The following is a 27,520-nucleotide window of genomic DNA, read 5'->3' on the forward strand; positions in this document are numbered from 1 at the left end:
TCTATCTCCCCTTGTAAGTACTCTCACACTTATTATCAAACTGTCTGTACTGGGCTAGCTTGATTATCACTTCAAAAGTTTTTTTTCTCTTAATTAATTGGCCTCTCAGAGTTGGTAAGACAACTCCCACCTGTTTATGCTCTCTGTATGTGTGTATATATATCTCCTCAATATATGTTCCATTCTATATGCATCCGAAGAAGTGGGCTGTAGTCCACGAAAGCTTATGCTCTAATAAATTTGTTAGTCTCTAAGGTGCCACAAGTACTCCTGTTCTTCTTTTTGCGGATACAGACTAACACGGCTGTTACTCTGAAACGTGTGGGAACTAAAACTCCTCGGCTCCTGGTTCGTCAGAAACAAGAAGGATTGAAACCCTGTTTGTGCAAAGAGGCTGCCAGGAAGCCTAAAATTAGAGCTGCCAACTTTGCAGACAGTGCGTGGGCATCACCCCTCTCTCGCTGTGCTGTTGTCAGCAAGCAGCACATTGTTCTCATATCAGCGGCACCTGAAATTGCAGACCAACCCACACCTTGCTTTGGCAGGGAAGCTGGGGATTAGTGGGCAGTGGAGTCCTTGGGCTAAATCCTGGATCTCCAGCCCTCATTCTTCAAGTTGGGAAGAAGGTGACGTTTCGGGATCCAGAAGGAATGTTGATCACGTGTTGATGATTTGTTTTTAAGTCGCTTCGGTTTTGGGCCAGTCCCAGTGTGGGGCTCGAACTGAGCACAGAAGTAATGTTTGCAATCGTTCTTTTCCCCCACAGCTGTTCCAACTTTCTCTCACAATGATACTGGAGAACAGGTGCTTCCGGCTGCACAGATAATAAGTAAGCCCTGCAGTTTTCCTTATCTCTGTTTGAGTTCATTCCATATACTGCAATTTATAATTATTATTATTAGTGTTCGTTATCATTGTAACACATAGGCCCCAGCTGAAACCAGGGTCCCTCTCTGGTAGGTCCCGAAGAGTCGTGTTGGCTCAGAGAGTTTACAGTTGCAATTGGCACGGCAAAGGGAGGGAGAAGGGAAATAATATGATTCCTGTCTTACAGGTGGGGGAATAGAGGCACAGAGTGGTTTTGGGCTTCATGCAAGAGTCTCTGGGGGAAGTTCTTTGGGCCGTGTTATGCAGGAGGTCAGATCAGACGGTCATAATGGTCCACTCTGGCCTTAAAATCTATGATTGCGGGACCTGTCCAAGGTCACAGGGAATCTGTGGCAGGGCTGGAAACTGAGCCCGGTGCACCTCATGCCTTAGCCACAAGACCATCCCTTTCCTACATCTGCGTGTACTAATTTTCCTAGGCATCAGGGGAGCTTCTAAACCCTCTGTGCCAACACCTTCCACTGCTGCAAATCTGCCTTGTGGGGCATGTGCCTCTAGTCTGAATGCGACCACGGTAGTTTAATGCTTGGCAGCAAACTTTGTAAAATCACTCGCTGTCTCTCTTGCATCTGCACTTGATCCTTTCCCTTCCTCTCCCTCCAGCCTCTCTCTGGTAGAATTCTAACCCCTCAAGCTCATGACTCATCTCCCCCGTCTTTTTGGGACTCTCTGCTTTTCCCACAGACTTCTCCATTGTTTCACGTTTACTCCAGATAACCTTTTTCTTCCCTCTGATATTTTAATCTCTGTTTTCCAGGCAGGTTTTTCTTTGCTGAGCTGGAATCTCTCTTTCCCTCTGGTTCCCACCCCTTCCCCCCCCTTCCCCACTTCTGCCTCCCTCTCCTCGTCTCTTCTCTTGCCCACCCCCTTTTGCTGGACTAGGGAGACCAAGGTACCAGGAGACTGAGCTCTGCTGGGTTAGCGCTCTCGTGCATCCCAGCTCTGTGGAACTCTGAAGTGCTGTTCAGCCTCGGGGTTAGCAGAGTACACCGTATAACTGGGGGGATGCTGCTGTGAGCCAGCCATTGAAACCTGATGGAGCAGCTGCCTTGATTATCTGAAGGTTTAGGTTTCAGAGTAGCAGCTGTGTTAGTCTGTATCCACAGAAACAACAGGAGTACTTGTGGCACCTTAGAGACTAACAAATTTATTAGAGCATAAGCTTTCGTGGGCTACAGCCCACTTCTTCAGATGCATACAATGGAATATATAGTAAGAAGATACACCTCTACCCCAATATAACGCGACCTGATATAACACGAATTCGGATATAACGCAGTAAAGCAGTGCTCGGGGCGGGGGGTGGGGGCAGGGCTGCGCACTCTGGTGGATCAAAGCAAGTTCGATATAACGCGGTTTCATCTATAACGCGGTAAGATTTTTTGGCTCCCGAGGACAGCGTTATATCGGGGTAGAGGTCTATATATACATACAGAGAACATGAAAAGGTGGAAGTTGCTATACCAACTCTAAGAGGCTAATTAATTAAGATGAGCTATTATCAGCAGGAGAAAAAAAACTTTTGTAGTGATAATCAAGATGGCCCATTTCAGACAGTTGACAAGAAGGTTGAGGATACTTAACATGGGGAAATAGATTCAATTTGTGTAATGACCCAGCCACTCCCAGTCTCTATTCAAGCCCAAGTTAATGGTATCTAGTTTGCAAATTAATTCCAGTTCAGCAGTTTCTCATTGGAGTCTGTTTTTGAAGCTTTTCTGTTGCAAAATTGCCACCTTTAAGTCTGTTACTGAGTGACCAGGGAGGTTGAAGTGTTCTCCTACTGGTTTTTGAATGTTATGATTCCTGATGTCAGATTTGTGTCCATTTATTCTTTTGCGTAGAGACTGTCCGGTTTGGCCAGGGTACATGGCAGAGGGGCATTGCTGGCACATGATGGCATAAATCACATTGGTAGATGTGCAGGTGAACTAGCCCCTGATGGCGTGGCTGATGTAATTTGGGCAATGAGAGTCACTGGCAGAACTGGGGTTTGAATCTAGGAGTTTCTGGCTTCCTGTGCTTTGCCCACCGGCCCAGACTATCAGCTGGTGGAGATTTGTTAAGTGCCTTCTGTTGTTCCTGTCGTCCTCTTTGCAGACTGCGATTGCAATGCCGCCGGGACGGAAGGGAATGCCTGCCGCAAAGACTCGCAAAGGGGAATGTGTGTGTGCAAACCCAACTTCCAGGGAGCTCAGTGCGATCAATGTGCACCTGGGCACTACGGACCCGGCTGCCAGCGTGAGTGACCGGGGCCTATCATGCCGGTTTTCTTGATGTTCTTGCAAACGCCTCTGGCGGCTGTTCTGAACTGCGCTGCTAGAAGCACACGCCCCTCTCCCTGCTGGGAAAGGAGAATTCCTCCGTCCTGCTTCAAGTAACACATTCCCATGACTTTTGCTGAGATTTGCTGGAACAGCTCTGACCCAGCTGGATTCCCTTGGCCTTGCTGGGGAACTCCGCAGGAATTCCCCATCAGTTCAACAGTGGGCTCTGATGCTCCGGCAGTACAGTGCGTTACGACCATTCCCACATGGTTTCTTCAACTGCTGTATAGATTAGGGATCACTTTGGGTTACATTCCTCCCTCATCCTCCCCCGTTCAAATGTCAGTTTATTTTATATCTTCTTCTCCTGCATCCTGAGAGGCATTGGGGTTTAACACTTGTTAGCAAAGGCCTGTGGAGTCGACACCTAGTGAGCTCCCAGGACTGAAATCCTGGTGGGGAGCGGAGCCTTTTAGTTGTAATTCTCGCACAGATGAGACTTTTATGATTCCGGCCCCATCTTCGGAGATGAGTCGAATGCAGCCCCAAGGGCAGCCCTGCTCATCCGGCAGGCCGGTATCCAGGACTTGGGTTCAGCCTGCACAGGGCTCCCTCATCTCTGAGCCTCTGAGAAAGCACCTTGATCTCTCCCCTCCCCTGTAACTCGGGAGCCTTTTCTTTCCATCCTCCAACCACCTATTGCCAGCCTCTTCCAGCTCCATGGGGGTCCTTCCACATGCTCCCCCATCCCTGACCTTTCTGCTTCTGCCCAGGCTGATGGGCTGTTAATGAGGAGGCAGGACGCCTGAGGGAGCACAGGCAGGCTGGGGAGGAAAAGTAGCTAAAGACCTGGGCTTCCTTTCACTGCAGTGAGGAGACGCTTCTTGCTGATTCATAAAGGGGCCGAGAGCTTTAAGCCCAAGGATGGTGAATCTGGGGGCTTATTGCAGTGCCGTGCCCACCAGCCATCCTGCAGAACTCCTCCTCGGCCTTCGGGGAACAGACAGGCGTTTCAGCTACAGATTCTAATAAAACAGAGCTTTGGCTCCATGGCTTCACTGCCCTCCCGTGAAACACCCCCCCCCCCAATCCTTGACCTCCGCCCCCCACCCAGCAAAGTGCCCAGAATACAAACATTCCCCTGCACCCCCCAAAATCTGCATTTGTCTCATGAAATCTTGGCTTGCTAGCCCAAAGAGTTTGAATCTGAGTAGCCTCTAATAAGAGGCCTGGTGCTGTGTTGGGATTAGCCAGGGCTGTGAAACCGCAAAGGTGCCTCCTGATTCCCCCAGTGCCGCAGGGACTAGCAGTTCACGGGGGGCCCGTTGTTGTTTTCCAGCATGCCAGTGTTCAGGCTCTGGCCAGTACGATGGCACCTGTGACAGTGAGACCGGCCAGTGCCTGTGCCGAACTGGATTCGAAGGGTATTCGTGTAACCAGTGTGCACCCGGCTACTTCAACTACCCTCTCTGCCAATGTGCGTAACTCCTCTTCCTTCTCAGATGTGTGTGTGTGTGTGGGTTGGGGGTGGGGGTGGGATTCCCTGCTGAGGAGAGAGGGGGATGTTTACCCTCTGGACTTAGTATTACTTATTTGTGTTGTGGCAGAAAGCACATTATACGTGACTGCAATTGCAGGACCCCCCTCCCGCCCCTTCACAGCCTCCTGAGAGCAAATCACTTCTGTCTAGTCACTTACTGTTAGTTATTGTTTGTATTCTCAGAGCACCTAGGAGCCCAGTCATAGCCCGGGACCCTGTTGTGCTAGGCACTGTGCAGACGCAGAACAAAAAAAAAAACAGTCCCTGCCCTGAGGAGCTTACAGTCTAGGTATATGACAGGACCAGTAAGTGGATACAGACAAACGGGGGAGAACAAGGAAATTGAGGCAGTATTACTCAGCGTGATAGGCAGTCATCTCAGCCCACCAGCGGCCTAACCCGCATAGGTATCGCAGCACAGGAGAGTTTTCAGGAAGGTTTTGAAGAAGGAAAATGTATTAGTTGTGCGGCAGTTCGTTGAGCACCTTGCATGGCTTGGGCAGCTGGGTGAAAATGTAACAAATGGGCAATGGATACATCAGGGGCCAACTGGGAGGTGAGAGTTGACATCTCACTAGGCTGTGCGAGAGGGTAGGTAGGGTGGGGATAGGCATGAAGGGCCTTGAAAGTGAAGTGAAACTGTTTGTTTGATGTGATGGCGAAAAGGGAGCTAGTGGAGGGATGCAAACACTCGGAATTCAAGCACCGACACTCATCTTGGGCACTTAGTGCCAACGTTCTCACTCTGGCTTAAACATTTCCTCCCCGTTGTACCTTAAGCTTTGCCCCGTGCTCTGGGTGACGTAGCTCCGGACCCCTTCCCCACTGGCTTTTCTCTGCTTTGCAGTGTGCGGGTGCAGTGCTGTGGGGACGCTGCCAGGAGGCTGTGACTCAGGCGGGAGATGTTTCTGTAGGCCTGAGTTTGATGGGCCTCGCTGTGATCAGTGCAGCATGGGATATCATTCCTACCCTCGTTGCCAAGGTATGGTGGAAACAGTGGCTTGTGGGGGCTGGGAGGAGATGCAGATGGGATTGAGTGTCAGCAGATGACAAAGAACTAGTGATTTTGAGTGCCTCGGTTTTTGGGTACTCGACTTGAGACCCCTTAGTGGGACCTGACTTACAGGAAGTGCTGAGCTCCCATCCTCTGAAAGTCACGACCCTTTTGAGATGCTGTAAATTGGGCACCCAGAATGACTAGTCACTTTTAAAATCTTGGCCCAAACCCCCTTGATTTACATTATAAATAGTGCAGATTAGATCTGGACATCATTAATGATGTCAGCGTTTGGAACACAAAGCTGTCATTGTCAGTCTTTCTTGATGGAACTCCCGTTCTGATGATGTTTTCCAGCATATGTTTTTGTATTTACACATTAACCTCCTGAACTTTTTCCTGTTGGTGAGCTTTGAATGGGCTGTAAAATCTTGGAGACTTTTTTCCTGGTTTGGCCAAGACTTCAGGGAGAAATATCCCATGGTACTGTGATGTTTTTTTAAAAGGGAATTTAGTTCTGGGGAACAGTCCCGAAGAGATCCCTTGGAACTGAACGACGCGTCCGCACAGATAGCGCTAGTACAAGTTTTAAACTCTTTCCCTGCACCATCTGTCAATCTCCGACTCTGTTCCAAAAGGACCACTTCTGTGGGTGGTCAGCCTCCAGGTCCCACCGTAGATGCTGGCAAACGGGGCCAAATACATGCAAACTGCAGTGAATTTTGTGCGTGTTTGTGAAGTGGGGATTTGTCAGCTGAGAACTGTCACTCAGTTCAGCTGGATCACTGAATAGCCATCCAGTGGGAATTGGGTTGCTACAAATCTGGGCTGGATTGACACAACTAGTGATGCAAAGAGATGAAAAGACTTGGGTCTGATTATTTGTCTCTGTGCTCGCTCGTCCCCCTTCTCAAACTTCTCTTTTTATTCGTGCACCCTTCTTTTGCAGCTTGCTCCTGTGATCCCCGGGGCTCGGTGGATAACAACTGTAGCCCAGCTGGTCAGTGCCGGTGCCATTCTAACTACGCCGGGCACACCTGTAGCCAGTGTGCACCAGGCTTCTATGGGTACCCCAGCTGCACACGTGAGTAACTCCCTTCACATGGAAGATTTTGCTTACGGTCTTGCAGAGTAGGAGCAGTGTGTTCCAGACAGGACTGATACACGCTGTTACTTGCTTTGCATTGCTTTGCCTTTACCTCACCCCGTTCTCTCCTCTCCCCAGGGCCCAGCTTTATACTAGAATTCAGACTGGGTCTTTATTACAGGAGGAGTCCGTTTTTGTTACTTACTCTTCTTCCCCTGTTGGAATAAAGACATTATCCCAGGAAAGCGTTTTCTCTTGCAGGTTGTGTCAATCGCTAATGCTAATGCAAAGGCCATGGAGTCTGTCCCATAGAGTTCATTGGTAATTGGTAATTACAGGGGCCCAGGTCTGCCCATTCTGGTGTCCCAGCCCCCAGATACATGGAGTGTTTTACAAACGGACCTGCAAAGTACAATTCAGGAGCTGAATTTCCATGGGACATACCAAAATCCAGAATTAGAGCCCTATTCCCCCCCAAAACCAGCACAGACTGAAGGAGAATGCACACTGAATTATTCCAGTTTGTTCCGGTGTTTGGCCATCCCTAGTCAAGTAGCTTATTAAAGTACCATGTTTTGAGCTGTGCCGTGCTTTCAGAATGAAACGCCAAACTGTATGTTCAGATTTCGCTCAAACCCAAAGATTTAAGGTGGGATTCGCAAATACATATCACTCCACCTGGGCCAGGTTTCAGGTGTGGAGGGGGGATTTCTGGCCTCAAGTGGAAGCTGTGTAAAGCTCAGAGGTTTTGCATGATTTTGAGGTAAAGCCACCATTTCGGCTGAGTTCCCTGAGCAAAACTCCAGGGTGCAAACCCCATCAGAATCAAAACGCAGGGCCATTCTGACAGAGCTAGTCTGATCGTTCTCATGGCTCTAGCGCATCAAAGCTGTTCTTAGCTGCTGACAATGAATGCTGGAAAACTGAGAACCCACCAGCCCAGTTGAGGGGAAACAGGCCTCCCTGGGAATTGTACTGAACCCCTCGCCAGCTTCAGACAGGCCAGGAAACGGCCGGCTTGTAAAGGGTTTATAAAATGCGATGAAGATCTTCTTTTTAATTGCTTTGAAGGCCCATCTGCAAAATGTTAATACTTGTTTTTATCCCTTAGCCAAAAGGTTCAGTTGCAGCAAGTTTTAAATGCACACCTCCCAGTAACACCCTGCTCTCTGGATTCCCAGCTGTGACATCACTCGGCTAGATCCTCTGCCAGGATCAGAATGCCCCCTGTGAGTACGTCTACACTGCGATAAAAGACCCATGGCATGGCCGTGGCTAGCCTGGGTCAGCTGACTCCGACTTGGGCTGCGGCTGTAAAATTGCAGTGTAGACGGTCAGAGTCTGAATGTCTACCCTGCAATTTTTAACCCTCCTGAGTCAGCTGACCTGGGCTCTGAGGCAGTCCCGTGGGCTTTTTATTGCAGTGTAGATGTACCCAGAAAGTCCAGTGCTGCTGCCTGTACTCACAGTGAGTAGCCCCTTACTGTGTGTATCTCACTCGGCTCCGTGACACCAGCCTAAATCCGCAGGAAGTCTGCTGAAGCCAGCGGGGCTACAGTCGTGGAAGAGGGGTGAGAATTAAATCAGAATCGGGCCTGTTAATTTCACGTAACTCCCCCCTCCAACCCTGATTTTCAGTGGGGCTGCTTGCGTGGGGCCCCCTCCAAAGCCAACTGGAGTCTTCCCATTGACTTCAAAGGGCTTTGGATCAAGCGCATAGGGCGGTGCTACTCATGTGAATCACGCCCCTGCATCAGTGCAGGTGGCTGCAGTGCAGTGTGTATTATTAACAATCCCCGTCATGCCCTGGGCAGAATCTCCCTCTCGGCCCCAGTCAGACTGGAAAGCCAGATGTACACTTGTGCCTCCCAGCAAGAATTTACCGCTCATTAAAAAATGTTCTGTGATACAATTTCCCTGAAGCAACAGAACAGCAGCATCGCGCCTTTTGCACGCTGCTGAATGTAGAAGCCTGGGTAGCGGCCAGCTGGCTTAGCATTCACAGCAAAAAGTGATGCCGGCACTATGCCTTTGAAGAGGCTGGAGGCTTGGATCAAATTGTGTCTCCCGGGTGCAGCAGCCGCTTGTTTTTTCATCTAAAGAAATAGGTGAAGTGCAAACGGGATTTAAAAAATAGAGGAACCGAGAGAGGGCAGGAAGCCAGAGCTTTAAAATCCTCCCTTGTTTTTCCAGTACTAAGAATGTTTTGCTGTTGGAGGAGGCCAGTTAGGTGCCGGACATTTGCACACTTATTAGAAATACATCCACAAGCATGTGAGCAGTGATTGGAAGAGAGAGGGCTGAATCTGTCTGGGACCAGGCTAGTTGAGGGCTGCACGTCTGCTGGGTGACTTTTAGGTTGAAAGGGCAGTGAGATTTCGATGTGCGTTAGAGAGAAGCAGGTTGTCCAGGAGTGTAAGAACGGCCGTACTGGGTCAGACCAATGGTCCATCTAGCCCAGGATCCTGTCTTCCCACAGTGGCTGGTGGCAGATGCCATTGTCCTGTTTGTCCCCTCTCAAGCAATTGTGAAATGATCCATCCGCCGTCGTCCAGTCCTAGGTCCTGGCAGGAAGCAGCACAACCATTTCCCAGCTCTTTTCCAGGAGCTTTTGTTCTAAATCGGCAAATATTCTTGCATCCGTGCTACTAGCTCATTACTACACGCTGGCCCATCCCGGTGTGCCATGTTCTTCTGCGGGTGCTATTTGAGAGCTCATGGCCCCAGGCCTTGGCAACTGAATGCTGCTCTCAGATATTGGGTGTAATTGGCCCTCACCATGTATGTGATAAACTACGTGGCTTTTGTTGTTCTCAGTAGCCTGTGTGCTTTTGGTTTTAATGGTCAAACATAGAATGTGAGAAGCGTGCGTCTGCTGAAGTAAAACATTTGTGGTAATTAAACTTTATACCTCATGTCTGTAGAGGCTTATTAATTGGCTGGTTTGGCTACAGAGAGAGTCAGGCAGAGGGGGTGGCTTAGTGCTCCTGTTTTTCTTCTATGGGCCAGGTTCCCAGCTGGACTACATCTCCCAGGATGCACCATGGTGGCTCAGCAAGGGGGGGGGGGGGAGACTGGTGAATCATGGGAAATGTAGTCTAGCTGTGGAGCCCAGCCCATAGAGGTGAGACTGGTAGCTTGAGGCAGTCAGAACTACAGTTTCAAGGAGGCACTATGGTGGCATTTCCTGATCCAGTTTTTTTGAGGGTGGGAGGGGGTATTTTTATTTATTTTTCAGTGGAAATTGGGAAATTTTGACAAATTATTTAAAAAGGAAAAAAATTGGGTAAGCATGTTATTGGGGGAGGAGAGGGGAAGGAACATTTTCTGAGCAGTTCTATGGACAGCATATAAGTCACTTACCGCCTTTGCGCTAACAGGGGTCAGTCTGGCTTTGGCGGTATTTCCTCATGCTCTCAGATTACTAGTCCCGAGTTCAGTTCCTGCTGCTGCTGCTGACTCAGTGGGAAGCTGTGTTCTCTTATCCTCACTTTGAGACCTCTAGCTGAAATGCACCAAGCATGGTGGGGGTCTTTAAAGAACTCAGTTCCTGCTTTGTGTTGTTTAAAACAAATCCTTTTATTGTAATCTGGGCCGTGAGTCACCTTACAGCTCTCAGCCTGACTGCCCACCTTTCCCTGTTCACCTGCAGCTTGCCAGTGCTCCACAGAGGGCTCTCTCCACGGCACATGTGATCAGGAAACTGGACAATGCAGCTGTCGCCCCAAAGTGGCTGGACTGCGCTGTGACACCTGCATGCCAGGGGCATATGGATTTCCACATTGCGAAGGTAGCATTGTCGTCCTCCTCCTTCTCCTCCTCCTGCATGACTTGGTACAGCACGTTCGTTTAGGGCTTCCCTCTACACCCTCGAACCCAGCTGCACCTACCGGCCAACACTCAAAAGCCCTGTTTTTAAAAACACACTAATAAATACACAGACCAGTCATCAACCCAGCGAAAGCTTAAATACAACCGCCCCCCAATCTCCTCCATGAAAAGTTTCTCGGAGTATACACACAGGGTGACTCAAAGCTTTAAGGGGTCTGTTTTAAACCTGCTTCAAGCTGTGCTTTTCCTTGCAGTGGGCTCCTGTAACCCAGCAGGGTTAGCAACTGCAGACCCTTCCCTGTCCCCGGTGAGTACTTCGTGTGCCCCTCAATCTCTTGGGGCTGTTTTGGGTTTCCTTTTCTGCAAACCTCATTTGTTTTTCTTCTCAGAATTTCCTACTGTGTCGCAGGACCTGCTCCAAGTGCAATGCAGAGAACGGCAGCTTCCCGCTCTGTAGAGCAGGAGACCTCATCTGTTCCCTTAGCTGCAGGTTCTGTGATGCTGCTCAAGCCCCTGGCATTCTCGCCTAATCCTTGTTTTCATCCCCCCGTTTTTTCAGGGATCCTGTGCATGTCGGGCATATGTCGAAGGTCCAGCTTGTGACAGGTGCAAACCGCTGTACTGGAACCTGACTCCAGATAACCCGTATGGATGCACGAGTAAGGAACTTGCATATAAGAGGAGTCTTTTGGGGGCAGTCTGTTCCTCTAGAGGTTTAAGGGCCAAACCTAGGTCATCTCCATTTGAGTAGATGTGATTCCCTTTTCTCCATTCCCATCGTTTCCACCTTCAGTTATGGCACGAAGCGTTAGCATCCCAAGTGACGGGACTGATTTTGTCCTCCACACTTAGAAGGGGGGACGGGCCAGACCAGGGACCCTTTTCAAAGGAATGAATGGATCCAAGGATTTGTTTTGCCAGCTCTGCCAGGACCAAACTCAGACTTTACACAAATACAGGTTTTACGTGTGTAAAATGGGAATGTGCACGTGCAAACATCAGTGTGCAACATCCAGGGCAAGCGTGAGGCTGGCTGAAATTCCAGCCCTTAGTGAGTCTGTGCTACTTTGGTTAGTTTCCCGCCATCGCAGAAGCCAAGAGCTGGTTTATTTCCTCTCTCCATCCCCTTGGCTTCTATCATGTGTGGTTTCCTCTGCTGCAAGGAACGTCGGTGTCAATCTGAGAGTTTTGAATAGTCTTTCGATGGCTGGATTGATTTCCTCACTCGTGCTCTTCTGCTCTCTTCAGGCTGCCAGTGTGATACCAAGGGCACCATCAGTGGAGTTGCAGTGTGTCAGCAAGTAAGATCACTCCCAAAGTTCCCCGTAGAATTAGATCCCCGCCCCCCTGCTCCCTTTAGAGTTAGGAAAAGCCCTTCATGTGTGTAATAGTTGGAGCTCTCCATACCCGGCTCCCGCAGAACCACTCTCCTGTCCTGACGCTGTCTGCTCAGAGGTTGCTCCAGTGAGTTCTGGGTGCCCTTTGTCAAGCTGAAACTAGAGATCATTTATCCACATGGACCCCCTTGATCTTCTCCATCCTGTTGATGTGACGCCGCAGCCTGGACTTGCCTGAGGACCTGGGTTTAGAGCAGGGGTGGGCAAACCTTTTGGCCTGAGGGCCACATTGGGGTTCCAAAACTGTATGGTGGGCCAGGTAGGGAAAGCTGTGCCTCCCCAAACAGCCTGGCCCCTTCCCCTCCCACTTCCCACCCCCTGATTGCCCCCCTTAGAACCCCGACCCGTCCAACCCCCCTGCTTCTTGTCCCTAACTGCCCCCCTGGAATCCCAACCCCCCCTGCTCCTTATCCCCCAACTGCCCCCCCCCCCCCAGGACCCACCTCCTATCCAACCCCTCCTGCTCCCTGTCCCCTGACTGCCCCGCCCACTATCCAGACCCCCGCCCCCTGACAGGCCCCTGGGACCCCACCCCCTATCCAATCCCCCCTGCTCCTTGTCCCCTGACTGCTCCCTCCCAGGATTCCCTGCCCCTATCGATTCTCCCCCCCACACTGCCTGCCTGTTCCCCGGAGGCTGCGAGTGAGCCTCCCTCCCTGCTCTCCTGCCCAGCGCGCCCCCACGGCACGGTGAGGTGAGGCTGCGGGGGATGGGGGACAGCTTGCGGGGGGTGGGGGGGGAAGACGGGACCGGGGGCTAGCCTCCCTGGCCGGGAGCTCAGGGACCGGGCAGGATGGTCCCGCGGGCCGTAGTTTGCCCACGTCTGGTTTAGAGCCTACATCAGGATTGAGGAAAGAAGACATAAGAAAGAAGACATAACTCATTTAGCGTTTGTGCTTTGGCCTACGAGAAACGGAAGAATCATATTATGATGTGTGTATTGTAGTAGCACCTAAGGACCAGGGCCCTATTGTGCTAGGGGCTGTACAACAAAAAGACGGTACCCCACAGAATTTGCAACCTTACTATGTAGTAATCCTCTCAGAGCCCAGGCTAGCTGGAAAGTCTTTGGCAGAAGCCTTGGAGGGAGGCTGCAGAGTTGTTTGGCAAGGGTGGCAGGCGTGCATTCTTCTCAGTAGCCATCACGGTCTTTGTAACATCTGTGGGGTTGGGGAAAAGTAAAGGCCTCTGAATAATATGGTGGGTATCAGCCACATCCTGCTGCCCATGGGCTCGATGAAGACTGTGTTTTCCCATTCTCCATCCCAAGGAATGTTCCACAGGAGCTTTTGTTAAGGGATCATCACTAAAGTCTTGTCAAGAGTGGGGATTACAGCCAGTGGTGGTGTTGCACCGAGACAGATATACTTGTGCAAACCCCGGTGTAAATTGTGATTTGCTCTGGCCCCACCCCCATTCACACCAGGGCAGTGCAGTTACAATGGTGTAGCTGTAACAGCACAGACACCCCTCCGTGAGGCAAAGCCAAATTATCTCCCCAAGGGAGCTCGCGCAGTGCCTGCCTGCCCTAGGTAAAATGGCTTCACTCTCCATTGTGTGGCAATGGGCAGATTATGACAAGGTTTTAGCTGGTTTGTAAGGGCAGTCCCGTCTTGTACATTCACCATGCTGTTAAATAGTGTAACCGTAGGTATTGATCTGGCCCCATGACAGCATTATTTATTGGCTGCATTACAGGAGTGCTTATGAGCCCTCCTCGTGGACCTGGACCCACCCCATTGTGTTAGTGTCTAAGCGCCCTGTAGTCGTTACTGGTTTTCTCCTCACAACACCCTGTGAGGTAGGGTAGTGCTGTTAACTCAGTGTGCAGGGGGGAGCTGAGTCACACACTTGCCTAGGGAAGCTCTGACAGAGTTGGGGATTGAACCTGGGTCTCCAGAGTGCCAGGCCTTTGCCCTGATCACTGCACCATCCTTCCTCTCTCAAATGCTGGTTTGGTTGTACTGAGTGTTGAGGAGGGGCAGAGCCACGCCCATGGGGCGCTGACTGACCTGGCTGTCTCCTAGGGCAATGGGCAGTGTTTCTGCAAACCCAGCATCTGCGGCCAGTTGTGCTCCACGTGTAAGGACGGATACTTCAACCTGGACCATGCAAATTACTTTGGCTGCCAAGGTGGGTACCCTTCTCTCTTTCATGAGGTGCTAGATCTGCCAGCTGGTGGCCTGGAGCACGGAGCTGCCTGTCTGGGTTCTGTGGGACAAGAGTACTGAGGCCTGGAAAGCAAAGTGGATGAGAACAGAGGGTTGGGCTCTTCTACCAGATGTGATAGAATTGAGCACCTGATTTAGACTCACTGTACGTCCCCGGAGTCAATCAGATGGTTCACTCCTCTCCCTCTAAGGATGGGAGGGGAACCAGGTGAGGGTGGATGCCTGGAGTTTACTTCTTGCCTTACAAGCTTGTACTTCTGTTTCCCTGTGTGCACATTAATGCTGGTGGTGAGGGGCGAAGCAACAGAGGCTGCAGCTGCCTGTCGCCCTGCACAATGCTCTCCCCCTCAGTGGTGCGCTACAGGGGTGGCGGTGCTGGGAGATAGGCAGTGAGCAGGGCTGCGGAAGGGGTTTGGGTTCAGAGGCCTGGTCGGAGCTCAGAGGGTTCACTGAGAGGATTTGCAGGCCTACGTTGTTCTCAGCAGCCATCAGCAGTCTGGAAATAGATCAGCGCTGCGATGGAAGAGAAGCTAATCCAAGCGGGGTCCAAGCCAACATGAAAACGGATACAACAGAATAAAAATAGAGCCCTCGGCGGCTCCTCCCTTCGGTGCGCAGCTTTGATTAGTGCTATTCGGAGCTCGTTAATATCAGTGGAATGTAAACACGTGCTTCCTGTCCACAGGCTGCCGGTGCGACGTTGGTGGGTCCATCGGGCCGACGTGCGAGGCGAGGACCGGAGCCTGTCACTGCAGGCAGAACACGCAAGGCCCAACATGCACCCTGTAAGAGGCCAGCTGCCGCTACAGAGCTGCTTGGCGCGTTCGCTCCTTGTTCCTTTAGCTGGAGACTTCTCCAGCACACTCTCCCCCCGCGCCCCAGCTAGCGGGCCATGGCCTGAGAACGCTGGAGGCTGCGTGCCTCCCATCCCTTGCCTCCGCAACCACTACCGCATACCTACACCCCAGCGTGTTGGCCCCTTGTTGGGGACCCTCCTCTCCAGCCCCTTCCCTCCCTAAACAGCTGGAAAGAAGTTAACTCCGCTCCAGTTTTTCTCCCCATTATTGGGAAGAGGGAGTCCCATGCAGTGTTGATATGGAGCTAACAGCTGCAGACACCATCCCATTTGGTTGTATCCTGGAGGGCCCCCGAGAAGCCAGCAATCATAGGAGTAGCATGAAGTGAGTTCCCCGGACTGTGGAAACCAGGCTTGTAATTCTATCTATTGACTCTCTTCCCCAGGCCTGCGAGGGACCATTATTTCCCTGACCTCCACCACCTGAAATTTGAGTTGGAAGAGGGCACCACGCTAGATGGCCGGGCTGTTCGCTTTGGCTACAACCCCCTGGAGTTTGAGAATTTCAGCTGGAAAGGTTACGCTCAGATGTCTCCCATTCAGGTATGATTTACGGGACTGGCCCCAGCCTGTGCTCCCTACCAGGAGAGGACACAGAAGGCTAACCATTCGATGCGTTGTAGACGCGTGTCTTATTTTAACCCAAAGAGCTGCTCTAAACCCAAGGTCATGTGGTGGCCAAAACAAACAGTGCAGTGTAAATATAGTCTGTTTGTACAGATATTTCCTGTAGCATTAGGGACAGAATAGACTACTGAGAGGAGAGATCCTAATTCAGGAAGCCCTGCTCAGGAGGTCAACCTAGAACAGGGGTCTCAAACTCCCGGCCCGCAGGCCATCTGTGGCCCGCGAACCTCCCCAGTGCGGCTGGGTCTCTCCCTTGGCCCCACCTGCCGTCCCTGGATGTTCCCCCTCCCTCTCAGGCGATTTACAATGGCCTGGGGCCCGGGCAGCGCAGCAGAGCTGAGCAGTGTCTGCCGGCCCCTCCCTGCGGCCCCGGGGCGGGGCTGTGCCTCCACACGCTGCCTCCACCCCGAGCATCCCTGCGGCCAATGGGAAGCTGCGGGGGTGGTGCCTGGGGGCAGCAGCGCGTGGAGGCCCCCCAGCCCGCCCCGCCGTCGCGCCCCAGGTACGCGACACACCCCCGCTCCCCCCCCCACAGCCTGCACTTCCCTCCCCCTCCTCACACACCCTCTCCCGCCCCCTAACTCCCTCCCAGAGCCTGCATCCGCTTCCCACACCCTCCCAGTCCCCAAACTCCCTCCCAGAGCCTGCAGCCCTACCCCCTCCTCCTGCACCCCCATCCCCTGCCCCAGCCCAGAGCCTGCACCCAAACTCCATCCCAGAGCCTGCACCCTCTCCCCCTTCCCACACACCCCCCCCCGCCCCCAAACCCCAGCCCGCACCCCGGACCCCCTCCCCCACCCAAACTCCCTGCCAGAGCCTGCACCCCAATCTCCTACCCCAGACCTCCTTCCTCACCCAAACTCCCTCCCAGAGCCATAGGCAGGTGGGGGGTGGACTTTGGGCGGGGGGTGTGTGGGTTCTTGGCAGCATGAGTGACATCATTGGCCTGCGGGGAGAATTTGAGGACTGGCACTGGTCCTAAGGTAAATTGAGTTTGAGACCCCTGGCCTAGAGGATCACAGTGGTCCCTCCTGGCTGTATGATCTATGTATCCTAATCCAGTTAGTGGGAAGCCGCTTACGGGGCTTTCTCTATACAGTGTCTGCAGGTTTCCTTGGGGCCCCTTCACCTGCTCTTCTCTTTCCTGCCACACTCTATGTAACCCCCTCTCCCCGACCCCAAAGAGAAACCCACGTCTCCCCCGTTACTACACGCAGCTTATACCCTTTGTGGCTGCTTTGCCTGGACTGTTGCTGAGTATAGATGATTTTCTACATGGGGGCGAGGCTGTAACATCCACTCACATGGCTCCCTCCAACTTTTCCCTCTGTGAACCTTGCTTCTGCACGGCCCCTATCAGAACGTTGAGTGTGTGTCGGAGGGCGAGGGGGGTTATATAGCAGCCATACAGGGTTGTCCTGTGTAGCAGGTTCTTTATCCTGACCCTTGCTCTCTCCACCTACAGCTAGAATATTCTTTGCTTTGCCTCGTTGCTAGGCTAGGCTGCGTTTTCAAAGGGGCTGAAGGGAGTTAAGCACCAGATTTCCACTAAATTCTGGTGGGAGCTGGACGCCTAACTCCTCCAGGTTCCTTTTGAAAATCCCAGGCCGAGCAACCAGAGACTGTTAAGTAAGTTGTTCACTTGGCTGCTGGTTTTGTTTGGTATCCACTGGCTGCATTAGAGACTCCATTGGGTGTTGAATGTCGGGCAGGTGTGTCGCTTTTGTGTCGGCAGGCCCCTTTTCCGTGCGAGGTCATTCCAATGTGTCCTCGAGCAAGAAGCTCAGGCTGTGACCTTGGAGTTTTCACCCTAGAACTTAGTCTTTAACGTCTCTTGCCAGTATCTTTTCTCAAGGGAGCGGCCCTCCTTTATCGCAGCCAGTTGATCATGCCCATGGGAGGGTTTGCTTGGCAAACCTCCACTTGGTCCCTGGCACAGGAAAGCACTTAAGCATGTGCTTAGATCCCATGAGAGTCAATAGGACTTTAGCAGGTGCTTCATGTTAAGCGCATGCTTAAGTGCTTTCCTAGATAGGGATGCTTTTCTGAATCAAGGCCACGTGGCAGTTCTTGAATAAGTGGACACATCTCTCGGGGGTGTCCTCAGTTGGCATTGCTAGTTGTTAGCATTTCAAGTATCAGAGAAAACCACGTGATTTCAATTTGCAGCCCCTCTGCGGACATTTGGGTGGTGAACCCATGAGCACAGAGACAGATGGCCTTGGAGCCGCCCATGGGCTGACTGTAGTACAAAGCACCAAACCCATGTTACGTTAATAATGGAGTCAAGCCTTTTGTTAAAGTAACCTCTTTCCCTAGCTTAGAATATGTCCCCCCCAAATAACCCCTCCACCAAACAGCACCCATCCATGCTAGCTAGCTTTCATTCTAAATCCGACCACTTGGAACGCTCTCCAGTTAAACGTTGTGGCCGAGCAACCTAAACGCGAGTGTGTGAGAGTGTCTTGTAGGTGTTGTCAGATAGCGGAGCGGCTCTCCCGGTGCATGCCCCCTGCCTCACCTCTCCCGCCCACCCACCCATGGAGAGGGAGGAGGATAGGTGGATGTTTGTCAAGTGCACTTGGTAGCACGCGTGCAATGCCTTCTCCTGCTGCCCTTTTCACGCTGTTAGGTGGCGTGGCTGCTTGACTCCTCCTGCGCTGTGGCATGGTGCTTCGGGAGCAGTCCCCCGAGCTGCTGCGCTGGGGCTGGTGGCTATTGGCGGTGGAGGTGATGTAAGGTGTTGCTCTGCTTCTCTCCCCTTTCTGTCTCCCACCAGCCCAAGGTAGTGGTGACTCTCAATGTGACCTCCCCTGACCTGTTCCGCATCGTCTTCCGCTACGTCAACCGGGGGCCGGCCAATGTGGAAGGGAGGGTCTCGGTCCTTGAGGAAGGAAAGTTTAATGTTTGTGGCAACTGTAAGTGCATTTCTCAGTCTTAGACTAACCAAAACATCCCCGCTTTCTGCAAACCACCCCTCCGAAACACCGCCCGTTGGGACCTTCTGAGCTCCTCCAGCGTGCCAGCCCTTGGCGCGTTGGCAGCTGCTCCCCTGTGTCATGCAGAGGGGAGGGGGACTAGAGAGAGAGGCAGGTAGGCAGGCAGGCAGGTACCGCTCTCCCACAGGATGGGTGATGGGCCCAGCGCCGGCCCCACAGTGATGTGTGCCCAATGTGCTTTTGCTTTTTGCAGAATAAAGTCAGAATCACGGTAGACGTGAAGGAGGCAGAGCTCTATCTATTCCATGTCATCCTGAGGTATATTAATTCAGGAGGTGCCACTGTGTATGGCAAAATTACAGCTTATCAGCCACGAAGGAGAGGTAAGGGTCCCACGCTGCTCCCCTGTGCCACTGCCGCTTCCTCCCTTCCCCCCCGCAGTCTCCTGCGGACATCTCTGTACGGCTTTACTCTGGAACTTCTGCCCTCCAGAGCTGGAGGCTGGACTGAGACTCCCCCATTTAACAAGCCAGCGCCGCAGCGAGCCACGGCCCCAAGGGGAGCGCGCTTGTCAACTCGGCCGGTGTTGGAGGAGGCGGCATAACGTTTAGATGAGGCTTCCCTGCCTGGTGCCCCCGAAGGGACAGGATGGCCCGGAAGGCCCTTGCAGAGCCCGAGAGGAGTAGCTACACGTCCAAGATGGGCCACGCAGGTGGAACCAGATCCAAACGTCAGCATCCGGACCCAGCCTTCATTTTTCAGGTCCCATCTTTCACTGCCAATTGGTGAATGAAGTGGCGGGACATGCAGGAGGGGGATGCGCTTCGCCTGTCCGTGTGCTCCCTGCAGCCGCCTTCTACCATCAGAGCACGTCGCCTTGTATTTTAAAGCCAGAGGCAGTAGCAGGAGACCAGACCCCCCTTCCTGATTGATAAGGACATGGCGGAAGAGCCTGGCTTTTGGCCTTTGGGAAGTGCCAGGCGGCTTGGCCTGGCAGGCGGTTAACAGGGTGCCCCATTGCATTTTGGCAGTTGCTCTAAGCTGGCTGCACAGACTCTGATAACCCAGCCTGTGCAGGCGGGGAAAGGAAGAGCCAGCAAAGACAGCGTGAAAGGCACGGAGACCCAGGAATCAGCAACGTGTAGGCAAGAGCACACTGGGACAGATGGTTTTGGTTTTTGTGTGGAAGAGGATAAAAGGGCTTTACCCAGGCACAGGCACGTGCACACGGCCTACTGCTAATGACTCCTCTCAGCTAGGCCAGGAGATAGGAACGGGGGTTCGTGCCAGTCATTGGCTTGCTCTTTTCTGGCAGCTCATGCCCAGGACTGAGCATTGCCATGCCTGACCCGAGCGCCAATCCTCCTGGAGCTCTTTGCTTCCCCAGAGCCGCCCTCTCTCTGAGCCCCTCTGCTGCTCTCCCTTCCCCACAACGCACGATTTACGGGGTGGCTCCTCTCCCTCAGGCAGGGTGATTTGGCAAGTGCCTCGGAGGGGCTGCTAGCTCTGGCTGTCGGTGACAGCAGGAGACTCTGCTGGGCATTGCCTCTGGCCCCCCGGCACTCCCAAGCTTGGAGTTTGAAATCCACTGTCAGACCCACATGCAGCACTGCCACCAAGGGATTCCAGGCTGCCAGCGACTGATTGTGTCCCTTCTGGAACTGTCCCATAGGACTGCATGGACAAGGACTGCTTTTTATAGGAGGGTTCAATAAACCCTATAAAAAAATTGTCCCTTTCTATTAAATTCTGTAGGCTTTTTAAGTGATTCCTATAGAACCTTATTGGCATGGCCCCTATTAAACCCTATAGGTTGGTTTTCCATAAGGAATGACTTGGAACTGAGTCAGGCGTATCTTTCCCCGCCCGCCCTACCCATGCCAGGATGGCGAAGTGACATCTGGTTTCTGCAGCATGGCAAGCGCTCAGCCCAGTGAGGAAGAGGAGCAGTAAAATTCTGCTCCAGCCTTTGTTCGCATCCACCTTTTGCGTTCACTTTTCTGAAGAGCCAGTCTCTGCAACCCCTTGATGCCACGTTTTTCTGGCAAAATTGCATCTGCAGGTTTTTTTCATACGCGGGAACGCCAATGTCCATGTGCGACGTGCATTTGCTGACCCAGGTTGGCTAATCGATCTCTGCAGGGAAGTTCTTGAGTTGGCAAGTACGTAGAAAATTGCAGTCCCTGTAGAGAGTGGGAGGCCCCTTCGACAATCTGTCCCAAGGAAGCCAGCAAGTTTCAAAGCCAGCCGCAGCAATTTCTTCCTCAGGAGAACTAGCCCAGTGTGGCAGCTCTCACAGAGACCCTGCAAGAGAATGGCACTGCGCCCGCCCTGGCATGTCTTCCCATCTGCTCTCATGCTGCCAAACCCAGCTTTGCAAAGCAACCCTCAACGTGAGCTACAGTCAGCCTCTACTCATTCGTCGTCCGCTGAGTTCTGTTTCAAGGAGCTAGGTTGGGGATGGCTGGTGCTGTCCTGTTTGGTACCATCATGAGGATTCCCAGTCTAATGGTTAAAAAAACAAGGCTGGGAGGTCCAAAACTGGTGTTCCCTGCCACTGACTTGCATTATGACCCGGAACAAATCACTTGACCTCTGTATCTCAGTTTTACAATCTGTACATATAATGCTCCCGGAGAGGGAGGAGGTTCCTTAATTCTCTACTGTCGATGTAATGGTCTGAGATCCTGGGATGAAAGGTGCCATTGAATAGGAAAATATTGTTATTTATCTGGAGCTGCTGGGCTGACACAGAAGAAACTGTTGCTTTACCTTGTGAAGTGAGCAGCCGGAGGATATATACAGGGCCTGACGTGCCCAGATGTTGCTTTAAACAAAGAAAGCCAAGTGGCTGGATACGCCCAGTTACATTTCTACCCAGGAAAGTTAAGAGAAGGGTCATCCACTCACATGCTGCCGGGCGTAATCTGATCACAGCATAGGTCAGGAAGGATTACAGCTGGCTTGCTGTATAATGCTGTGGCTTCTTTCCCTTCCTTGGAAGCTTCAAGTATTTGCTAGTGCAGGAGGCATATTCCCAGCCTGGTGGACCGATGAGTGGAGCCAGCACAGCAGCCCCTTTGCTAAGCCATGTAGTCTCCAAAACATCGTGCCCTCCTCATCCTGTGTGGAAGGGGCTGCCAATGTTAAGACGAGGGGCCTACAAGCAAGTTAGTCCCTTGCAGCGTTCTGTGTGGCAAGCATTTAACCCTTTCGCTCCCTGACAGCTCCGAATGTATGGTTCAGGAATCTAGGGTCCAATCTTAGCTAATTGTGCTGTCCACGTACTGGATGTGGCTAAACAGTCCAAGTAGTAGCATGCTCCTTCGCCCTACCCTCGCTCGCCCCTGCTGCGTGCCGTGGTGTAAATGTACCACACAAAGACAGTCAGAGGAACGCACGTGTGAAATTCGCAGCCTCCTGCCTCAGCTCATCTGCTCATTTCATGTGTTTACAAAACCCCTGAACCTGTAAACTAGCCAGTGGCCATTCTGACGCTAGGTGCCGTGCTGTGATCACACTCCAAGTTAATTGATTTAAAATGTCAACTGAGCGTCAGTTTAGCCAACAAGTTTCAGTGGGAGAAGGATGGGGCCTGAAATCCAGGTGAAGGCTGTTGCATTAAGTTGCCCTCTAAGCTCCAGCTGCAGACTGTCTGTTGCTGTGGTTGGTGCGGACAGGCAGGAGGGTCTCCGAGTTTGCAGCAAGATGTTCTCTGTTGTGTATAGTGTATCTGATCGATTCTTGTCACTTGTCTTCAAGTAATTTCATAGTAAATAAGTTCTAGCTGGGGTGCTGTTGGGTATGGGCTATTCAGCGTTGGATGAGAGCTACAGATGAGCAATAACAGTGGGGCAGTCAGTGATTTTTTTCACTGAGCAGACCCTGCTTGGGGGGTATTTCTGTCATTGTCTGATGTGGGACCTCGGCGCATCCGCAGTGGACGCTGCTCGAGAGACTAAACCAGGCTCCCCCTCACCCCCCGAGCCACGTTTACAGAGTCACTTCCCTGCTTGTATCCTCCGTGCTTGCTGCCTGTTGTGCGGTATCTTCTCAGAGCCGCCCTGAGCTTGTGCCCTCTAACAGTCTCTTGTCCTTCCCGCCCCAGGTACTGAGCAGACCAAGCAGATCATCTTCGCTCCCAGCACCGAACCGGCTTTTGTCACCGTCCCTCAGAACAGCTTCGGGGAGCCCTTTGTGCTGAACCCCAGCGTGTGGTCGCTGATCGTTGAGGCAGAGGGCATACTGCTGGTAAGGCCCTTCCCCTTCTCCTTCCCCCAAGGAAAGCTCTGGCAATTTCCCGAGGAACAGAGTCACACTCAACTTGTCCCCCTTCTTCTCCACCCCTGTTCCAGGACTATCTGGTTTTGCTCCCCAGTTCGTACTATGAAGCGCCCATACTGCAGCTGAAGGTCACAGAAGCGTGTACCTACAGCCCAGCCCCTGAACGAGCCAGTCAGAAGTAAGGAAATCCATTCCTCTCTTTGTCTGTGATCTGTGTCATTTGGGGTCTTCCCAGCTCTCTGGTATTAATGAACCTGTAGACTGCCCCCTTCTGTGCAGGGCTGCATTCCCATTTAGTCAGCAGCTGCACGCTGTGGGGGAGGCACCAGGGATCTCCCTTCACCAGGGAAGCCTGGGCGAATGGGGGCAGGGGCTCTTGGAAGAAGTCAGCCACAGCAGCTAACTACCCCAGGACCCCTGTGGTGCCTCTCGCCTGCCATTCAGGCCAGTGGAGGAGTGCTGTGTTCGCAAGAGTCTGCAGGGCTTTGGGGGGTGTGAGGAGAGGTTTTGACCGTGACAATGGAACATAACAAACAGGGGCAGTAAAGTTCGAGGCTGAATGGCTTCCTCTTCCTAATGACACGGCCCCACCCAATCTCACTGGGGACACCATAGGATTTTGGAGCGGGCGTTGCACTGGTGGGAGGGATGCCTAGGTCATTGGACGGCTCAAAGGGTTAGTACTGGGGGCGCTGCCCCGTTCCCCGCCCGCCTTGGTCGATGGCCCCAGAACGTTGTTAGTAATAAGCAGCGGTCGCTGGCCAACATGGAATAAACTGCCAGCCTCTTCCATGCCTAATGGGCAGGTGTCCATATCTCATACACCACCTTCCCCCATGGCCTCTCTGTGGAGACCACCAGCCAGGGCTGAATGGGCTATGGAGACTGATTTCCCGGTCTTCCCCGAGACGTGGGCCCTCCCAGAGAGATCTGAGGTACTTGAACAGCACAGCGTGGGGACATGGGGAGGAGAGGAGAGGAGAGGGGGATTTTCACTGCCATGGCCAGTGAAACACACACTCTTGCTCCATCATGAGCAGCGGAGACCTTGCTTTGCTCACCGGGACCTGGGCTGGACAAGACAACACTAACCACAGAACTTCACCAATTCTTTCCTAACACTTCTAGCTGCCTCTTGTACAAGTACCTGTCTGTGGACAGCTTCCCCTCTGCGTCTGGAGGAGACATGGTCTGCCGGCTGGACAACAGCTTACCCAGGCCCTGTCCCACGGTGCCCATCACCCCATCACACCCGCAGATGGCGCTGTGCCGCGGCAGTGACGTGAGTAGCTCATTTATTTCACCCTTCAGCCCTGTGAGGCCAAAGGTGCCAGCTGTCCCCTTGAGAGACCTTGTACTTTAAATATCCTGGGACGGCTATTCCAGAAACTCGCCCACACCCACTCTGTTCCCCCTGCAGCTCATCAAGTGTGTGTTTGGGTGCTGCTCACCCATGTAGTCACCCCTGCAAACTCTGCCCTGAGTGTGTAAATGGTGGGGGGGGGGAGAGAAATATGCTCGTGCTGGGATTTTAAAACATGGCCCACTGCCTCCTTAGCCTGTCCATACAGTAATACGTCGAAGCCTGTGCACCTAAGAATCTCACTGATGTAGCCCCAGCGGGAGGCTATATGGGAGGTGGTATGCACCCACTGAGAGCTGTCGCAATGCATCATTTCAGTCCATGGAGTGTCTTGGGTCACGAAGAGGAAAGCTGGTACATAGCACTGGTAACCTGTGTGTGCAGTAAGGGGAGGTGAGATGCAGTGTGTCTCTTTGTCATATTTTCATTTCCCACCCAGGTGGAGGTCCAGCTGCGGCTCACTGTTCCCCAGCCTGGGAGATACGTGCTGCTGGTGGAGTACGCCAACAAGGATGCAGTGCAGAGGGCCAGCGTAGCGATGAGCTCCCTGCAGTTAGCCACCCAGCAGGGGTCACTCACCTTCCACACATGTGACTACAGGTATGAAGCCAGATCTGAACAAGAGGCGGCGCAAAGGGTTAGCTGGAGCGAATACAGTGACGCCCCTCTCCTGCATTGCACAGTGAGGGGACAAGCATCTCTGTTCAGTTGCTTCCTACTTGGTTGCACTAATAACCCGTTCGGCCTTGTGCCTCAGAATGAGAATATTGTATCTGGGCACATATGTTAGTGCAGTACCCACCATGGGATCTTGGTGCCAGCTTGAATCTTGCAACCCCCCTGGAAGGGTAGGCACGTTGTCGCTCCCATTCGATAGTGGGGAAAGTGGGATGCAGGCAAGCCCAGACCTTCAGAGCCTCTTTTATGTGTGCTTACTGCAGCTAGGGCCAGTGCACTTGCAAATTTGATGCTTGCTTATCTCACATGCATTCCCAGTTCTGAAAATCTGGGCCTAAGTGACTTGACGGAATCCCAGTGAGAGAGCGCGGCTGAAAATAGAAGATGAATCCTGTACCTGAGTCGCCTGCTCCAAGCACTAGGCAATATTTACGTAACCCACAGACTGAGTGCCTTGTCTGGGAGCTGTTCTCATGTTTGACTTCAAACTGTGACCTTAGCAGTAGGAAACAAAGGCTTGGGATATCCTTAGGAAATGCACTTCTTGTGACTATCCTGAGCGGGCATTCAGAGACGTACCTCGGCTCTATATAAATATCTTCAAGAATGTATATCTGGCAAGACAAGAAATGAATTATGGCTGTGCCCGGGGCCGTCCTTGAGTTCTGTTTTTGTCTCGCAGTTTCCTTTGCCGTGGGATGGTCTTAGATTCACAGAATCGCTTGGCAGCTTTTGAACTTACCACAGAGGGAACCCTTCGGTTCACAGCGGATCAAGCCCACTTCTTCCTGGTAAGCCCTCACTACAAAGGACAGCTGTGTGGCATCCCTCAGCTCCAGGTGGTGTGGAAGGAGGAGGCCTAGAACCAGTAGATTCAGGACTTAACCTGGAGAATAGGGTGATGTTCCTATGTTAGATCAGTCGCTGTGTGGAACTCTGTTTATATCATGAGTAAGGCTGCGAGTCTGTCACGGAGGTCACAGAAGTCACAGAATCCGTGACGTTCCAGGACCTCTGTGACTTCTGCAGCCTGCCGGTGCTCCTGACCCCAGGGCCGCTGGAGCAGCTCGGGTGGCTCCGGGGCCAGCCCCCACAGCAATAGTGGCGGTGTGTCTCGCCCCTCCCCCCCCGGCAGCAGCAGTGGTCCCAGGTGTCTTCCCCCAGCAACAGTGGAGGCCCCGAGCACCAGCAGGCACCCCAGAGTGCCCGCCCCCTCGAACACTCAAGATGTCGTCAGGGGTATATAGTACAAGTCATGGACAGGTCATGGGGCCATGAATTTTTGTTTATTGCCCGTGTGTCCATGACTTTTACTAAAAATACCCATGACTAAATCTTAGCCTTAATCATGAGCAATCTGATATGGTTGGCTGCCGGCTGGGAGAAGAGGTGACAAGACAACGATATGGTGAAAAATGTATCATGGGCACTTGGGACTGAGGGAGCGGGGGCGAAAGGAATTGTCTCTTGCGGAACTCTCTTATAGGGTCTTTCAGCAATGTGGTAATATGTCTCCTCCATTGTCTCATCAGAGCCTGTAGGCTCACTTTGCAGAGCATAGAGGAATTCAGTGTAGATGTTAAGTCCTAAGTGACCCTAAGGGATTGTCTACACAGTTGGTGAGTGCACAGCAAGCAGGGGTGTAAATTTCCAGGGTACTAGCTTGCCGTGCACTAACTGGCCGTGTGGACCCTCCTGCCGCTCACTGAAAGTTCTCTATGTGCATTGACAGCAATAGGTCAGCGTGCACTGCAGGGTCCACACGCAACTTAGAACATGGCTGGCTAGTGCGCTGTAGAGTCACACGCTGGCTTGCTGCACACTAAGGCTCTCTATGGACAACCCCGAGTCTCATTTTCAGAAGAGATTTAAGCACTTGAGTCCCATTGATGTTCAGTAACACTTAGGCTCCTCTTTTGAAAATGGGACTAAGTGTCATTGAAAGTCAGTAGGACTCAGTACCTTCTGAAAATGGGACTTAATCACGTAGGAGCTAAACGTGTATATTGAATTCCCCTATACTCTGCAAAGCGGGCCAACATGCTCTGATGAGATACCATGGAAGGGTACTGCCAAAGTCACTTCTGAAAATGGGACGTAAGCTCTGAATCAGTGGTTCCTAACAGGGGTTCACGTACCCCTGGGGGTTCGCAAAGGCCTTCCAGTGGGTACATCAACTCATCTAGATATTTGCCTAGTTTTACAACAGGCTACAGAAAGAGCACTAGCGAAGTCAATACTAACTAAAATTCCATACAAACACTGACTTGTTTATACTGCTCTATATACTATACACTGCAATGTAAGTACAATGTTTATATTCCAGTTGATTTATTTTGTAATTTTATGGTAAAAATGAGAAAGTCGACAATTGTTCAGTAACAGTGTGCTGGGACACTTTTGTATTTTTATGTCTGGTTTTGTAAGCAAGGAGTTTTTAAGTGAGGTGAAACTTGGGGATACGCAAGAAAATCAGACTCCTGAAAGGGGTACAGTAGTCTGGAAAGGGTGAGAGCCCCTGCTCTGAATCACTTGGAGGCATATACAAATCTTGCCTTAGAGCAATTGAATTCAGACACATTTGGCTTCCGCCCT

At 52.1% G+C, this 27,520-nt stretch overlaps 1 protein-coding gene across 3 annotated transcripts in view; it reads left to right on the forward strand.

Moving 5' to 3' along the window:
* LAMA5 (laminin subunit alpha 5) overlaps positions 1–27,520 on the forward strand; it is a 162,587-nt gene that overhangs the window by 91,194 nt on the left and 43,873 nt on the right. For 2 of the 3 annotated variants that reach the window (XM_034786599.1, XM_034786598.1), the window contains exons 11-28: positions 767–829; positions 2,989–3,129; positions 4,495–4,632; positions 5,543–5,677; positions 6,642–6,776; positions 10,432–10,569; positions 10,865–10,917; positions 11,170–11,269; positions 11,859–11,911; positions 14,035–14,140; positions 14,864–14,963; positions 15,421–15,577; positions 18,441–18,579; positions 22,709–22,851; positions 22,956–23,062; positions 24,013–24,166; positions 24,687–24,847; positions 25,608–25,716. In XM_034786599.1, the coding sequence (XP_034642490.1) occupies positions 767–829; positions 2,989–3,129; positions 4,495–4,632; positions 5,543–5,677; positions 6,642–6,776; positions 10,432–10,569; positions 10,865–10,917; positions 11,170–11,269; positions 11,859–11,911; positions 14,035–14,140; positions 14,864–14,963; positions 15,421–15,577; positions 18,441–18,579; positions 22,709–22,851; positions 22,956–23,062; positions 24,013–24,166; positions 24,687–24,847; positions 25,608–25,716 (2,132 nt within the window). Of the gene's footprint in view, positions 1–766; positions 830–2,988; positions 3,130–4,494; positions 4,633–5,542; positions 5,678–6,641; positions 6,777–10,431; positions 10,570–10,864; positions 10,918–11,169; positions 11,270–11,858; positions 11,912–14,034; positions 14,141–14,863; positions 14,964–15,420; positions 15,578–18,440; positions 18,580–18,853; positions 18,984–22,708; positions 22,852–22,955; positions 23,063–24,012; positions 24,167–24,686; positions 24,848–25,607; positions 25,717–27,520 lie in introns of all 3 variants that reach the window. The other variant, XM_034786600.1, reaches the window with a different exon arrangement.

The sequence above is a fragment of the Trachemys scripta genome, chromosome 12 (assembly GCF_013100865.1).
Source record: "Trachemys scripta elegans isolate TJP31775 chromosome 12, CAS_Tse_1.0, whole genome shotgun sequence".
Taxonomy (NCBI): domain Eukaryota; kingdom Metazoa; phylum Chordata; order Testudines; family Emydidae; genus Trachemys; species Trachemys scripta.